General features: G+C 41.2%; 1 protein-coding gene across 1 annotated transcript in view; it reads left to right on the forward strand.

Moving 5' to 3' along the window:
* INO80 (INO80 complex ATPase subunit) overlaps positions 1 to 17,131 on the forward strand; it is a 67,729-nt gene that overhangs the window by 35,407 nt on the left and 15,191 nt on the right. Inside the window, exons 25-27 of the mRNA XM_084262825.1 lie at positions 5,098 to 5,238; positions 9,966 to 10,191; positions 15,814 to 15,941. Of these exons, the coding sequence (XP_084118951.1) occupies positions 5,098 to 5,238; positions 9,966 to 10,191; positions 15,814 to 15,941 (495 nt within the window). The remainder of the gene's footprint in view (positions 1 to 5,097; positions 5,239 to 9,965; positions 10,192 to 15,813; positions 15,942 to 17,131) is intronic.

The following is a 17,131-nucleotide window of genomic DNA, read 5'->3' on the forward strand; positions in this document are numbered from 1 at the left end:
GTCTTCCTACATGTAAGGTGCTCGTTTTATGACTCAAACCAATTCTCTTCTCCAGTTTGATATGCAGTTGCAGCAACTGGGGAAAGCAGAGACTTTAGCCTGGCCATGTTTCAGAGTTGGTGGACAAGCATTGTCAGTGGTGTCTTTCTACTCTGAAACTTGCCTGCCTCTGCTGCTGTCTGTTAGACTCCAGATGGGTTCATCTTACTGTGTAATGCAAGGTCATTTTCTCTAATCTCTTGCCTGGGGTGTGTGTGAAAGTTTTGTCTTTTTATGACCAAATTGCAGTTGATTTCCTGACTTAGGTTAAGCTCCATTGATTTGTTTCTCTGGGAAAGAAGTTGACAAAAGCGCGAGGATAGAGTCAGGAAGGCATCGCAGGGCAGTTAGCAGATACACAGTGCAAAACTTTTTTTCTGAAAGAGTGAGATCGTGCCAAACGTCTCTAGGGAATATTGCCTCTGCTCATGAGTGTGGAAGGGGAAAGGAGATAGCCAGAATTCAATTGAATAGCATGTAGAGGAAGTTGAAATTGAAGACGCATAAGCAGTAGGAAACCAACCTTGGGCTTGGTGTCATGTTTTGCAGCGTTAACAGCAAAGCCAACAAAATGAGTCCTCCTAGTTATCAAACAAAGAGCCAGCCAACTGAGCGTGTGTGCCAGTTAACCCTGGCTGTGCTGGTGTTCTGCTGGCATTCTGCATTTCCATATCTAGCTTGCTCCAGTGCCTCCGCTGTATGGATTTGCTTTCAGGTTTTTGTTTTAAGATGGCACTCAGCCCTTTGTGTACTGACTACATAACGCTTGATTTCTGAAACGACACTGTGGCTCTGGTTAAGGAAGGCTTGGGTGATGTCATAAATGTTGATGCTTAAGAGTAAAGGAGTGGAAAATGGTATCAGAAGTTGTGTGCACTTACAGAAGGTGCCATTCATTTTTTACATGTGTATAAAGACAATCAAGACTTTTACATAGCCTTTGGGTTAGTGTGTATAAATATTAAAATTAAAGTCGTTATATTTTCTTAAAGAGCAGAAGATGCGTTAGCTTTGTACATACTAAATATGAGATGTGGATTACATGCACATAGGTTTCAATACTAACAGTGAAATGTAAAGCATTTGGTTAGACTACAGACCCACCTGTACCACAACCTGGCAAGATAAAAACATGTAATTTGATCTCTCCCAAATAATTTCTGTTCTTTGAGGAGGTTGTTGGTTGTGTCTCGGGAGGACCCAGTGCTGTGACTGTGTGCAACTAGTACCTTTTACATAGAAAACAGCAAGCTGAGGAGCAGAGTTCTTCAGTGTGTGCAATACAGCGCATTTGTGATAACCACAGTAAAATCTAAAGGAAGATTAGCCCTACAGTTACAACAGATCCTTTAGAACTGTTTTCTAACCTGCATATTAGGCAGATTACCACCTAAAGTCACTTTAAAATAAGCTCTGTTTGCAGAATTTTGTTTGCACAGCTTGCATACAGAATGTCTTTTGAAAAACCCAAACCACCACCACCCCCCAGCCCCAAAACCTTAAAGGCCAAAAGGAGAGTTGAAAAACAAAGTGCTCTTTACACACCTGCCTTAGCAGCATGCATCGTTGTGAGTGAAAATTAACTCTTCTTTTTGTTTTATCTTAGCCCAAATTTGAGAAACTTCCAATGTAAAATTCCCTCAGGCTTCCTCTCGGGCTTCGTCAGATAGTAACGTGTAGGAAGTGAGGAGGGGGAGAATCAGAGGAAAAAGGAAGCGGTATAAATCTGAAAAGGCTTTTCTTAACTGCTCAGATCAGCATTTCCGATATAAGAGGCAAACTATGAAAATAAGTCAGTAGACCAAAAAAAAACCCCACATTAATTTTAATGCATCTTTCTGAAATGGAGCTAAGTATAGTGTGAGTTTCTTCACGTAATCACAGTGCAATGTGAGATCTCGATTACCCTTCCTCAGCACTTCCACAACACGTGTATTGATTTGTATACACTGATTTAAATGAATAAAAATCTGATCTATTCAGATAAGCCCTTCTGTCCTTTGCTTTCTGAATTATTTTTCTCTTAAAAAAGAGATAATGAGCTTAAGGTGCTGGTAGCATTCACCCATATTTATGTGCAGCTCCATTTGCAATAATAGGAAAGCCTCTTTCCATGCTTACTTTGGATTGCATGGCTGCGGTCGATGTGTGTACATGCTTATTTTTTTCAACAATCCTCCTCTGGTTCTCAACTAAGGAGCTGTGGCTGTGTTTAGTTCTGTAACCCTACCCAGTCTTTGTGTGTGTGTTTGTGACTGATGGGGAGCAGGCTTCTGTCCCTGTTCTATCTGGTGTCTGCTCTGGTCATGAAAACTTAATGGCTGTGTACATTGGGGAATTCAGAGAATGATGTTTGTTATGTGACCTGATAATTTGTACATGTGAAGAATGGTTGTAAAAAACAGATGTCATATACAAGAACTACTTCTATGTGGATACAAAAAGTGTATTTTTCTCTTATGTTGGATACCCTCTTGGAAGTTTTCCTTGATGTTTCTTCATGACTATTTCTAATTGGGCTAAAGCCCTCTCTGATGCCTCATTGATATTGGCCTCCACAGGGGAATTGAGTGACGAACTTGCATAGGTTTGAAGTTACAGTTTTTAGCCCCTCTCTAGCCGTTTCTTGTACTCCCACTTTCCAGGAAATAAAGTTAGAGCCCCTCTGAGAATGAGGCCACGGCCAGTATGCCAGCATGTGCTGTCCTAAGACTTACTGGAAACCGCTTGTGACTGCATGCAGTGCTGATTGTCCAGCATAAAATCAGCTGTACCCTCTGTGTCTGGACCTGGAATGGGGAAGGCAGGGGCTTTGAGCTAAAACTGTTGTTCTGAGCCTGTCTAGTAGCCTGCAGTGCTGAGAGAAGTCACTTGTCCTCTCTGACCCTTGCTGTCTTTTTGTCACTCCCAGCTGCTAAGGCCTGCCTCCCCTGATGGGGCTTGGGCTGTCACATCCCTGCATTTTCATAGTTGAATTTGTTCTCTGGTTAGCTGTATAGCTCAGTATGCTTGTGGAGGAGTGTGAGAGGTGATGAAACCAGCACAGGAAGCTGTACAGCTGTGTTGGGAAAAGGGATACCCCCCTTTCAGCAGCAGTACTACTCTTTGTTGCCAGTTTCTGGTCCTCAGATGTGTGAGCCAATATTTGCATCCGTGGTCCACAGCCACATACTCCCAGTCTTGTATTGCTCACTGCTGCTTCAGCACACAGCCCCTTTTACCTGGTGCTGAAACAGATCACAAAGCTAATATGGAGTGGAAGGGCAAGGGTTTGTTTTCATTTTGATCAGCATCTTAATGAATCCAGACAGCTAGGCCAGCAAGAAGGGGCTCTTTGGGGACAGGAGTGAACATGTGAAGCAGTTGTTGCTTAAGCTAGCACAACAGATAAAGAATTGCTAGCTAAGAGCCTGGTTTTGGGATCACTTCACATCGTCCAGTGTGGCCTCAGCTTTGACCTGTGCTTTTTAGCCCTGCTGAGTGTCAGTGAAAGGCTGTTGTCAGCTCTTTCTGATCTCGCCTTTTATATAGAGGAGCAGATGTTCAGTCAGAGTACAAGCTCTATTTGCCAGCTCCAGGCCACTGGAGTCACACTGAAAGCAGCTGAAAGACCCGCTTGCGTCCTTGGATTGACTGACTGTATTTCTTAGGCAGTGCAAGCACATATGTAGAGCAAGATTGTTGGTTTGTTTGTTGCTTTTTCTCCTTGTCAGCAGGTTCCAAATTATGTTCCAGCCATCTGCATCTTGCCCACTGCATCTACATCTGGAAATAGAAAGGGCCCAGCTTGCATGATTCCTAACAGACCGTTGCTGTGGATGCTTTCTAGCACTTCTTGACATATATAGGAGTGTGTACAATGTGTATGATATGATACACGAGGTGTCTGCTTCCATCCTCTACCCTGATGGAACTTTTGACATTGGGAATTTAGAAAATTCAATGTTAGGTAAAATGAGAGGAGCATGCAATGAATTTTGGTATGTTAGGAACTGGGGCAGGACAGTACCAAAGTTTTAGATTTTTTTTTTTTCTTTGCTTTTTACTGAAGTGAACTGCTAGAATTCTTAGGGCACGTTTGGCAGTCCTATAGCAGTGAGAGATACACCTCTCACTGGGGTTTTTAATGGGTTTTTTTCTTTTGTTGCTTGTTTCCTATAGGATGCAGAATAATGCTCTGCAGTTATACATATTATAAATAGCAATATATAAGAATATATAAGAATTAATATAGAAGATTAAGAATAAAAAGTCACAAAAAAGGCATAGTCTCTAAGCACTTTCATTTCATTGCTCCATGCAGATATTTACAGTATAAAAAAAAGAAATATAATAACAGATGCAAACAAAGAAAATTGAGTTTTCCATTCTCCTTAACTCTGTGCAGAAAAATGTACAAAGAGCTTAAACCACAGTGGCATCTCAGTGCCCCCACTTTTGAGCCAGTCTGGTTTTCTTTATCAAGAGGACATTGATAGACTTGTGGCAAACTTCAGGTTTTACAGTTTTACACATCTGGGTGTGTTCATGTGTGTGAGTAACCATGCTTGAAAGTCCTCAGGATAAAATTCAGACGCATTTTGCACAGACAAGGAAGAAAAGGTGGGAAAAGATGGAAGTCCAAAGACAGCAGTTCAGTCTCATTTAGAGTGTTAGTTTTTTTTTCTTCTACCAAGCCTCATTTTATCCATGCTTCAGAGTACAAAATGGCTTGAGTGAGGGTAAGACCTACTAGAATATTCCTATACTTCCTTCATTGTAAAAGGCTATGGTCAAAAGGTACAGAGAAGAGAAAAACTTGTTTCTGGTTCCAACTGAGCGAAAAGGCACGTTACGATATGAGTTACTCTGGTTTCAGCCGTTTCAGGATTTGAATGGTCATATAATTACACAAAGATGCTGTACACTGTTACTGTGGAAGGTGTGTGGAGTTTACTTTTTCAAGGAGAAATGCTTGGTGAATGTCCTTTTGTCTGTCTGTCTCTTGGGTGGTTGCAAGATTTAAGAGGAGATTTTCTTTATAGGCGTAGTAACGTCTTAATTTGATTTTGTTTTCAGAACCTTGTGTTCAGTAGCCACTGTAGAGCAGTGACTGGCTATTCAGATCACGTCATACACCGAAGGAGATCAGCTACCTCATGTGTACGGTGCTGCCAGGTGACTGAGCTGCCGGCCTTCCTGTGCATAGCCAGTCCACGGGTAAGTAAGTCCAAGTTAAGTTGTAAATGATGTATTTCCTATTGTGTTTTAGATCTTAGAATTGCGTCTTAGGAACTGGGTAAAACTGTTGTGAGGATATCCTTTTGCTACTGTATTCAATAGTGGGTTTTTTCACAGGGGAAGTGACTGTAACATGTCCTGAAGGGAAAAGGAAAGTGGTAAGATGCACCAGCAGGAGTTATTCTGAGATACATAGATTTCACTTTCTCTCCTAATACCAAAATCAGTAAAGTTACAGAAGAGATTGTCAAGTAGATTATTCCACAGCAATCTGAGGGAGAGATGTAGGTATGATATAAACAGAATGAGGTGATTGGCCAAGTCTGACAGAGGGGGTCTGAGGAACAATGCCTTTTTGAAAAGGATGTTAATTTTCTCATTGCCTCCTTTTATGTTCCAATAAAACAAACACCAAGTTGCAATATATATGAATTACTTGAGTTGATTGGATATTAAGTACTACTGCACAGGATTGTCCATCAACTGTTAAATAAATTTTGAAATTACTTGAGCTGAAGATTCCTGTGGTGACACAAGAGGCCTTCACAAGTCTATGGCTGTTGTTTTCATTTTGTGTCGTTGGATCTTGACAAAGCTGGACAACACGTACTTCTGTGAGCAGGCTGTCCAGTTGCTACGTTCTTCAGTTTCTGATGGTGTTACTGCTGTAGGCTTGATCAGGTGGGGCCATGAGAGCAAATGTATGTTGGCATCTGGAGAAGGGAGGAGGCCAAGTAAAACTCAGCCTAACCCTTATGCGCTGCTCCTCACGTCTGCCTGCAGCTGTAGGGACCAGGAATCCAACTGAGCTTCTCAAAATCACGTCACCTCCCAGTCGCAACATATTACCTGGTTCAAGAACAAGCAGTTATTCTGAGAGTAAATTGTGAAAACAACTTCCTCTTCAGATCCTTTGATTTTTCACCTTTTGTGCTTAAATTTGCATTGTGGGTGAATATATTGAATACTTGCTATATGTTGGGAAGGAAGGAGGGGAGCTATGTAGGAAGGGGAAGGGAAAGACAAGGAGAGATTATATCTGGCATTTATTCCAGTGAATAAACGTTACTTGTTTTGGCTTGGCTGGTGTATCAAAATGATTAAGTGGAGGCCTGGCTTTTTGTTTCTAGGAATACAAAGACTTAATTTTATGCTTGTTAGAAACTTTTGGCAGGAGTGTGGAAGACCTGAAACAGCAGAAGGAGCACATATGTTCTCTCTTCTGTTGTTGTTTGACCTGTGAAGAATTTTGGAAAGTTAATGGAGCGAATTATAGAAATAGGAGCGTATGTTTACATAGCAGCTGAGGTGGGTTAGTGGTGGTGTGGGGCTTTGGTGTTGCAGTTTTCTTTCTGTGCAGGCAGTTCTCCTGACTACCAGGTAGCCCTCAATCACACACACAAAAAAAAAGTAACTTGGAGGATGGATCTTGTATTCTTGAATTCATTAAGAATCTGATTAATTTGCTTTAGAGTAATATTGTTGTAGTTAAGCAGTTAAGTAGACCCCAGTGTGTCAGGGATACTGTGATCAGAAGTGGGTTTGGGCACCTCTGTGTCCAAACAGTTAAATTTGCATTGCATGGAGAGAAATGCAGGAAGCATTTTACAATTATCCTAATTAAACTAAATTACTCAATTTAAAGTGGCAGTGCATTTCTGTATCTCAGTCACTATATTCTTGATGTATTTCTGACCCAGGTCTGTTACGTTCAGTCAGTTGACGTAGGAGAATTTAGTACTAAGGGCTACCCCAACTTTTCACGAGTAAAACCACGAAAACACAGGGAAAAGTAATTTTAAAACTGCCCTGTGACAAAAAGGAGAGAGAAGGAAAGTGAGCAAGCTTTAAATGTAAGATTTCTTTTGACCTGTTTCAGGAATGTCACTTGTTTCTTGTAAAGCCACGTAAAAGAGGCAGAGCTCTGCCCTAGAAGCGTGTGTATGCATTTTAAGAAGTGCGTACCTAACAGTAAAGACAACCCGATGTCCTTCGATGGCAGTGACTGTTACACAGGTGTACTTCCCACATGGGAAGTTTAGTTCTTGTCAATGTGGCAATTGCACTGAGGCACACACAGAGTTTGTGTCAAGCTCGTCTCCTACAGGCTCTTCCTTTTAGACAAGGTATTACTGAATTTTATGATGTGACTTTATTTTTCTTTTAAAATCCTAGTGTGTGAATCTCCATCTTGATGTCAGTAGCTAAGCAGTTTATGTGTCAAAAATGAGTGCTCTGTTTTGTGTGTAGTGGCTGACAGTCCTGGGTGTCCTGGAAAGAAATAGGACAGGTTGTCTATGCCTGAAGGAGTACTTACTCCACTCCTTGCAGTGTGGAAATACCAACTGAAACGTAATGGTTAGTAATGTCTTTTAAAAGAGACAACCAAAGCCCATAGCAGTGTTGGGGTGTAGATCAGTGTGAGGGCAACAAGACTGGAGTTGTGAGAGGTTTTGCCTCTCCCACAGGAGGCAGTCCTGTGCTTTCACTGCAGATGGCAGTATGAGATAGCATCAACTCTTTCCCTAGTAAGGTAGTGGGAATGTATACAAAGCGCTGCTTGACACAGCCCTTACCTATTTCTAGTATTTCATGTGACTCTGTGCATAAACCTATACACCAGTCTGGTTTTAAAATAGCTCTTGGCATCTTGCAAAACAATAGTTTTACCATTATTGAGAAGATTTTGTATGCTTTTTATTATGATGTGTACTGTAATGGTGCTTATGAGAGGTTAAGCGATTGATTGGCCCTTGCAAGGTCAGTCTCGGTGAGATTCATTTCTTCCGATGAGAAGAACTGTTAAGCAGGAACAGACCACAGGCTTCCACCACCAAGATCTTGCGTGGTACCTTTCACTTTGAGTTAGCTGGTAATAGTTCAGAGAGAGCCGCCAGTATCTGAGATACCAGTCTGTCTGTCCTGAGATACTTGTTTCTCCCTCTTACAGTTCTAAAGAACAGTATTTAAACTCTTGACATCTAAACTATTTTATTACTTGTCATTTATTTACATTTTCAGTTGCATGATATAATGTTGTGTATGTTGTTGTCAGTATGTAGCAGTTAATTATGTCACACCGGAGTAAGCTGCAACAAAAAAAAAATCCATCCACCTTCGAACACATAAAAGCTCTTTGGCTGCAATATAAAGATAGCTCTTTCACTGTGTTTAATGTTTCAGTTGTCCCATTATCAAAGCAATTCCCAGCTGTTCTGGGTTCTCCAGAAACTCAGCTGCTTACTGTTCACCTTCAAACCCTACGGATGGACTCCCGAGCTGTTTTTAAAATGTGAAAACTTCCACAAGTTTGTTTTTCATTTTGTTCCTTTTGGTTTGTTATGTTGCTTTTCATACCTAATGTGGTCACTTGGTATGCTGCTAGGATTCGTGGCAATGTTTGTCACTTACATGACATTACACTGATGATCTTTTTTTTTCAACTGTACTTCTCAAATAAAAGCAACAACTTCTGAAGTAATGATATATTTCCTTCCTACATTGGTGAAGTAACCTATAAAGCATTGTATGCTGTCATAAGCCCACACTGTAAGGTTAATTGTTTAATATTAAGCTTTAGTTCCAATTTTATGTGAGTTTGATACATTAAGTCTCTAGAAAGCATGTGAGGGTTTCTAGTAGCTTTCTTGTGTAAATGTGGTTTTAAATCACTTTTTGGAAGCACCCACAGTGTTGGCCCAAACCAGACTTTTATTCCAAAAAGATGGGAAGAAGTTGGTAATCTGCATTATATTGGAAAGATTCTTTTGGTAGATAGGGAATTGTTGTGTGTTTATATTTGTGTGAAAGTGTTGTAATTGTTGAAAGTATCTGAAGAAAAAAAACCAGCAGAGTAGGCTGCCCTGGTATGTGCCATGGCTCAGTACCACGTTTGGGTTTTATTACTTTGGTACCTTGAAGGTCTCCGTTACCGTGGTAAGTAAGAGATCGGAGAAAGCTGTAGGTGGTACAAAGAGCAGCTGTGTCTCCTGGAATGGACTCTTCACTTAAGGACCTTAGTTTGGGTAACATGGGCCTTCCTCAATTAAAGGGATGGAGCTGTTCCAGAATAGCTCACACAGCATGAAATCGGAGTTCTGCGTTTGCAACACTGGTCTGTCCAGCCGGGTTGTATGTACTGAAGTAGGCAACAGGGCAAGGGATTCATGGAATGGCCACAAGGGAAAGATCATCCTGTGCTTGCTGTGCTGTTCCTGTGGCCCACTTCTGTTCAAATCAGCTGTCAAGCCCAGGAAGTGTGCTCTTCCAAACCAGGGCTGTTTTCCTGTTCATTTCTAATTATCATACGAATTTCTGTTAGGGACAACATGTAAATCTCAACTCCATGAGGTAAATACTTGGTTGTGGAAAAAATAATTTTAAAAGGAAATTAGGCAAAGTGAGAGTGCAAGCTTGATATTACTCTTTTACCCTTAGCTTTGCTGTCAGCTGTGTAGCAGTTTGCACTAGACATCATCTATCCAAAGGCAAGCAGTTTGTGCCTGGTCATTCATAGGACTTTCTTTGTGTTGTGGGGAGTTGTTGCATCTTTGCTTGTTTTATGCTGGTCTAAGATTGTTTGCCATTAGTACAGGCCAGCAATGATTTGACTTTTAAAATTTAATCCCATGGTAAGGTACCTGAACTGGGGATTTGAGGATGAGAGGAAATCTGAAGGACACTGTTGATGATTATTGTGTTTGTAGGTAACAGCTGTGCCGCTGGAGTTCCACTGCAATGACCGAAGTGCAGAATACGAGCGCAGGGCACTAAAGGAAGGAGGAAGCCTTGAAGCAAAGCAGTGTGTGCTCCATGGAGCCCCAGAGCTAGCAGCTGAGTGGTTGAAGCAATGCTCCAAGTTCTTCCCAGAGTACCCAGGAGGGCTGTTAGGGATCAGGCCTCAGAATGGCTGGTCTTTCATCAGGATACCAGGTAAGTTTGAAGGTTGCCATGAAACAGAAATTACATAAATAATGACATCTGCTCTTTGTTGGTGATTATGCTTGGTTACAGACTGGGTTTTTTTTTTTTGGCGGGGGGGGGGTGGTGCAGGGGGTGGGGATGGTGGTTGTGTGTTTGTTTTTCCTGCCAAGTGAAAGTCAACCCTAGTGTCTTAAAGTACACCATGATTTTATATCCTTTATCTGTAGAAAAGCTGTCAGTGTATGCTGAACAAGTCTGATGAACAATTTCTAATGCTCACAAACTTAGTGCTTACTCAAGTACAACCTGCTCTCAGTCAAATTGGTTTTGAGATAGGACATAAGATTATGTGAGAAGTAACAGTTGTACCTTGTCTCCCAGTGTGTTGGAAGACATTCGTATCTACCTAAGAGATCTTCTGTTGGTCTTCATAGTGAAAGGATAAATATTACTTGCGGCAGTCTACCATGAGAAAGATGGGTCTGGGGACCAAGTTCAGAGGAAACAGGCCTGGAAAACAAGACATGAGGGATTTACTGACTTTCAGGTGGAACAAAGAAACCTCACTCATATTTCTTGGTAAAGTGGGAAAAAGATACCAGCGTACTAGTAAACCAAACGCACTTGATTTTTTTTTCCTAGAATTAGACTAAAGTAATTCAAGATTTGCTAGAATTTGATCACCAATACTGCAGACACTTTCATGGGCCAGACGTGCTCTAGTTGTAGGAAGATGGTCTGAGCAGTAAGCAGAGTTCTGCAGAAAGTACTGGAGATCTGAGAGATAGCCAAGAGGAAAAACAGCTTACACTGCCAGATGCTAAGTTATTCCCAGACCCTTTTGGGTCAAGGATGTTTGGCAGGGGAAGTTAGTACAGTAAAAGGAAAATAGCCTTTTGCTTGCTGTGGTCCGGTTCAAGAAGGTACCTCATAAGTATTTGGAGTCATTTGAAGCACGTGCACGTTGGTACCTATGTCATGGAGAAACCCTTTTCCATGAGCTCAAGCTACATTAGTATTCAGTGACAGTTGATGATTTTATAGTTTCTTCAGAAATCCACTGAATTGTTTATCAGTTACACAGACACAGAAAATTAATTGCTGTAATGGAATGAAGGGAAGTGATGAAGGGATGCATTAAGGTAGCAGACATGGAAAGAGAAATTAAGAAAAGCAGTGGATGTAGAATAGAGGGCTACATTCTCCTGCAAACACTTGGTTTTAAGCTGATGACTTTGTCATCAGCAAAGATTCGGAGAGGAATAAAGGTGGTGTACAAGAAGCTTACAGGATTGAGTAAATAGGTGCACATTAGGGGAATTGTTGCTAAAGCACAACAAAGAGTTTGGTTGAGAAGGTGGTTGAGATGAGTGTGTTATATAAAGCTGTCTTAATTCAGGAGGTGTTGGAGCTAGAAGCAGATTAAACCAAATAAAAATAGTTTTGTACAGCTGTGTTTTAATTAGGTGAAAAGTAGCATTTGAACCTAAGCCGATTCTCAGAGGGGAGGACACTGACCACAGCAGGACAGTTGTGTTTATACGTGCAAGAGCAGGCACAGTGCATTGCAGAAAGTGGCTGATGTGCTCGATTTACCAGGGTGTAGGCTAGCAAGTGTCAGATGGAATGGTAGGTGACAAGAAGAAAAGGGGATACCTCTTTCTCCTAACCCTGATCTATCCTCTCCCAGACTCGGTGTTCCCAGTACCCTGGCAGCAGGCTCAGCTGCGATCACTGTGGGAATCTCTTGAGGCTTTTCCTGTTCTTTGAAAGAAAAATGGTCCTGGATTAAATGGCAGGAAGCGTCTGAGTCCTTTTAGCATCGATAAAAAGCACCGGCCTCACTGGCTGTTTACTGTGAGAGCCAGCTAGCTCCTCACTGACCCCATTGTGCCGTGCAGACTGTCGGGAGGGGAATCGGGGGTGTCAACTGGAACCCAGACTTTATCTCTCTTTCCTCTACTTTTTGCATGTCCAGAGGCACTTTTTCTCATTCTCCAGAGAACCATGAGCCTAGCTACAGTCATTGGCCAGAGCTCCTGACTGGGGGTTATTTTGAGTTATAATCATTTCTAACTATTCTTCCCAGGATCCCATCGTATCCACTTGTAGATAATTTATGTCCATATCCCTGCGTGGCTAGAGGCAGAGACTTCTTTTACTTGTTCTTTTTTCTTTTTATTTTCCCAGACTGAAAGCCATACAGTTATGATGTTACAGTTGCTTTGTTTTTGGTGTGGTTCTCTTGTTTATTTTATATACTGCTGAAGAAGCCCAAAATTGCATGCTAGGGAGTTCTTTGACATGTAGTCTAGGCCCTCTGTCTCCTGCCTTAGAATGTTACAAATTCCTTCTGATGCTATAATTATTATTATTTTTTTAAATATCTAAAGACATCGTCAATGGAAGTTTTCACCGACCATTAAAAATGGAGAATGTAGAATTGCAAATTTTGGAAAAAAAACATTTAAAGATGAAGTGGGCTACCCTTTTCTTCCCCCTGGTAAAAAGGTATGAGAAGTAGAGGCAACAGAAACTAGTAGTGGAAGACCTTTTTTTTTTTTTTCTTTTCTTTCTTTGCCTTTTTTGAGTAGTAGTGGCGTTTTCTGAAGAAAGCATGATGAATAAAGCAGTAAATTTTCTGTTACTGCGTTCCAGAATTTGTCCTTTGAGGCACTAGGTGGCAGGCTGTAGGCATGCAAAAACATTTCATCTTGGACAACACAATGGTATCAAGAGAGTCCATTTAAATATGCCAGATTCAAGTCAAATGATTTTCTCTTCCAGAGATTATAAATCTTTTTGTTTGTTCTGGGTTGCTTTCCTAAAAAAAAACCCACAGCGCTTTCTCACCAGCACAGTCTGCTCTGATGCCAAGGTATTGGACAAATTATGAACTGTTAACAAGTTGCTAACTGTTCAGACTGTAGGACTGCCTGCAAATAAGTTCTTTACTTGTAATTTGCATTTTATTGCTATTTAAAAATAGTAACTTACACAATGGAGAAGTAAAGAGCCAACAGCAGAGGACACGCATCATTTCCAGTTACCAAAACTCAATCCTACCTCCTCAATGTCTGTGTGAGAACACAGTAGCGTTTTGCTTTTGGAAACGTGCTGATATGTTAATCTGAGCCAGTCAAGACTTGACTTTTGAACAGACCCCGTTTGTTCTCTCCGTTTCCGTCCAGTCAGATGGCTTCTGGTTAATCACCACATTAGTTCGTCGCGTGCATCTAGACTTTCCATGTTGCTTCACTCAGTTCATTCTGAAATAGCAAGCTGGCCAGTTAGAATAAAAGCAGCATGTCGTGGCTGTATGTGTGTGGAGGAAAGGATAACATTTTGAGTCGAGTAAACATTGATACTGTGCAGCTTTTGACTTCCTTGGTTTTAAAGTACATCCGTATCTGTAAGTCATTTACATTTTTACTTAATGACCTAAGTTTAAAGTTTGGTTTTCCGTAGAAGAATGCATGAAACTAACTATTTGTACACAATTGAGACAGAGTTCTGTACAAGATGAGTGTGTCGTCATACATTATGAGGCACCTAGAAGAAATGCCAGCCTGAGCTGTGCCCTGGAGCTTTCCTTACAGTATCTCTTTGGCTTGACTGTAGTGGACTGATTCTGTAAGGTAATGATTCCGTGCTAATGGATCAAACAATGATGTGGCACTTGCTTCAGGCAAAGCAAGATCACCATCAAAAGGGAGAGCAACACTGACTGTGTGGATAGGCAGACAAGCAAGCAAGAGCAGAGCTCTCTTGTCTTGAATTCTTAGGTCTTGCCAGGAGCGTGACTCTAAACTTAGGAGAGAGCGTTCACAGCGTTGCCTTACGGTCCAAATGGAATAGCTAATAATTATAAGTGATGTTGACAAGTCACAATTCTTTGTATTTCAGAAAGCAGGACTGTTGGCTGCATTTTCTGAGGTCCTAATATAGAACCTACTAGTTCCAGCATCAAGTCCATTGTTTGTTTAAGCCAAAGGATATTTTTTTTAAAAAGATCTTGAGTGAAATACTAAAGCGATGAAGAATTCACCACGTTTCTGGATAAAAGTGTTGCTCACTGGTCTTTCTTCACTATTGGAAGGATTAGAGGGAAGCATGTGTTGTTTTTACAGTTTAAACAAGCCACTGGATACTGTGCCTTTCTCTGCTAGTATAAAGTTCTCTTCTGTTGTTAAAAACCTTCATCCAAAAGAGCCTTGAAAAATTGAAATGGGTCATATTTCTGAACTCCCTTACTGCAGGAAAAGTTTTTATAACACACTGAAATCTTGGATATTTTTCCTGTACGCTTCCTGGTTTTTAAACCCCTTCTGAAAGGTGTATTAAACCTGGGTGTGTTATTTCAAGTGATCTTTTGAATTAAGTACAGCACAACTACTACATTCCTGCTTTTCTCAGCAAAAACCCCTGGTTGCACGTGCAAGAGTTAAACTTAGCCTTCTGTGCTGCATCACTGCGCTTGGGTGCTCATAGGCTGAGTTGCCTGCTGTGCTTGCAAGATCTTTTTAGGAGTGCTGTTCTGTGACCTGTACTCCTCCATTCCACTAGTATGAACTCAGTTTTAGCTCTATTAAAATGCATCGTGGTCAGATAAATGGATTAGCTTTTTTATATACTTCTTTTAAAAGTCGTAATACTGTGCAAGACAATTAACTGCCTTACAGAAAGCTAGGTTTTCTTCAGCCCATCATTTAATTCATTCTGCAGAAGGAGAAGGGTGCTGCAGTGTTACCTACTAGAGTAAGGAATGGTACCTACTAGACACACTGAAAATATTTGGGCTCTGTACTAGCCTGCACCATCTGCAGTTGTCAACCTTCCGTTTTGGCTGTAAACCTAAATTCAGACATCCGAAAGAATAAAGAATCATCAGTGGCCTTTCCAACAGATAATTTTTTTGGAAGAAAATTTTTCTTCATCCTCTTTCAACAGTAATGTATTGTTTACTGAAGTTTATGTACAGAATGTACAAACAGGAAGATCTCCTTCCTGAAAAATACTTCATGAGCAGTGCTGGAATAGAGAGGACATGAAGTATGAAATCTGAAGTGACTTAAAAGATTGCCATCTGGAAACATTTCTTAAACAAAAAAAAACCCAAACAAAGCAAAGGGCAGGGAAAGAGAAAAATTAAGACAGAGCCGTGAAGAGGCTGTTATTTTACAGTGATCTAGAGAACTGTTCTTCACTTTCCATCTTGGTGAGGGCTTTGATCTTGAAACTAGATCTGTGGAGGCTAAGTCTAAAGCTCAGCAGCAGGTCTAAAAGACAACATTTTAACATGTGGAGAAAAAATGTCAACTGTGAAGTCATGTTGTTGTTGATCGGGTCAGCTTGCATCCTTAGATGAGGGAAATGGCTGTCCAGAAAAGGACTGAGTCCATGCTCATGAGGACATCGGCCTGTGGTGACATTTTGCCAAGTGGGCAAGCAAAGCAAAAGTTACTCTCAGCAGTGTGATTGTGTTAGCCAGAAGGGGTGTTGTCGTTTTTTCCATCACAACTCTACTTTTAGGGATTAGCTCTGACATGGTGTTAAAACTTGGAAGTTAACTTGCTGCATGGAGCTGTTCTGGCTTTATTATTTACTTGCTCTCTTTCCATTTCTTTTTAGACAAGGAGAGTCTGATCACTGACAGTGGAAAACTTCACGCTCTTGATCTTCTGTTGACCCGGCTGAAATCTCAAGGGCACAGAGTTCTCATCTACTCCCAGATGACACGGATGATTGATTTACTGGAGGTAAGAGAGCTGTACCCTACAGAAGACTAATTCTGAAGATGCATCAACAATGTTTTTTGAGAAAATAATATAATTTGGATGCAACACACCTAATGTGAAATTATTATACCGAAGGATACCCGATAGATGCATTAATATGAGAACGTAAGAGGTGCTATACAAAATTAAACCTGAGGTCCGGTCTAGAGTCATGCTTCCACCGGTGTACAACAGCAGATGGCATGGGGAAAATGTAATTTTTTCTAGACAAAGTGACATTTCACAATTCCTCTCTCAGTGTCCAGCAGTTTGCACCTGAAGAGCTTTCAGAGCCAGATGTGTCTTCTGTATATGCAGCCATCCTGAATGGATTCTGCTGCCATGAAATTGTTTGGTTGCATCTCGAGTCTTTGTAAATTTTTTGTTGCTTGCACTGCCCTGTGGCAGGGGGTTAGTGTGGCTTAACTGTCCTCTCTTGCTGGTTTTGAACCAATGCCTTCTGTTTTCATTTGATGCCCGTGTGCCCTTTCATTGAAAGGAAGAGGGATTGTGAATACAGAGGTGAGAAAATACTTGCATTTGCCGGTATAACTTGCCAGTATAGCAATACTTCAGTATTGCTAAAACATTGAGATCCTGTGACGCTGTGGGCCATTAGTCCTGAGTGTACATGGGCTCCCGCAGCAGTGTTTGACATGGGATACTGTCTTCTCCACAGTAAATCACAAAAAAAAGTGAGGAGCCTACATCATGAGTCCTGTATGAGCAGGAAGGAGTGCATTTTAAGGTCAGCAGTTAACAGTTCAGTAACAAATCACAAGCTGAGTTTTGTTTTTGCTGCTGTAAGGGAAGGCAGAAGTTGCGTCGTTGCAGTTCTGTACCTTGGCCCTTTGCCCAGCGTTGCTTCCTATGTCTCTCTTTTTGCATACGCTGGACACAGTGCAGGTTTGTTGACACCTTGTGTTACACCATGAAACTCATAAAGCTGAGAGTGCAGTGTGTGTCTCTTTTCTGTTAGCATTCCTTTTTAAAGGCTTGGGAGCATGCCGTTTTGCTGTTCCACCTCCTAACTGCTCAGCTTTACTTGTTGGGTTTTACTACCCAAAGCAGCCAGCTGCCAAGCCTTCTGATTCTCCTTTTCTGCACCTGTGGAACAGAAGCTGGACTTAAACAAGCTAAAAATCAAGTGAAGACTCAGTTTGCAAGAAAAT

The sequence above is a fragment of the Gallinula chloropus genome (genome assembly GCF_964237585.1).
Source record: "Gallinula chloropus genome assembly, chromosome: 4".
NCBI classification, from domain to species: domain Eukaryota; kingdom Metazoa; phylum Chordata; class Aves; order Gruiformes; family Rallidae; genus Gallinula; species Gallinula chloropus.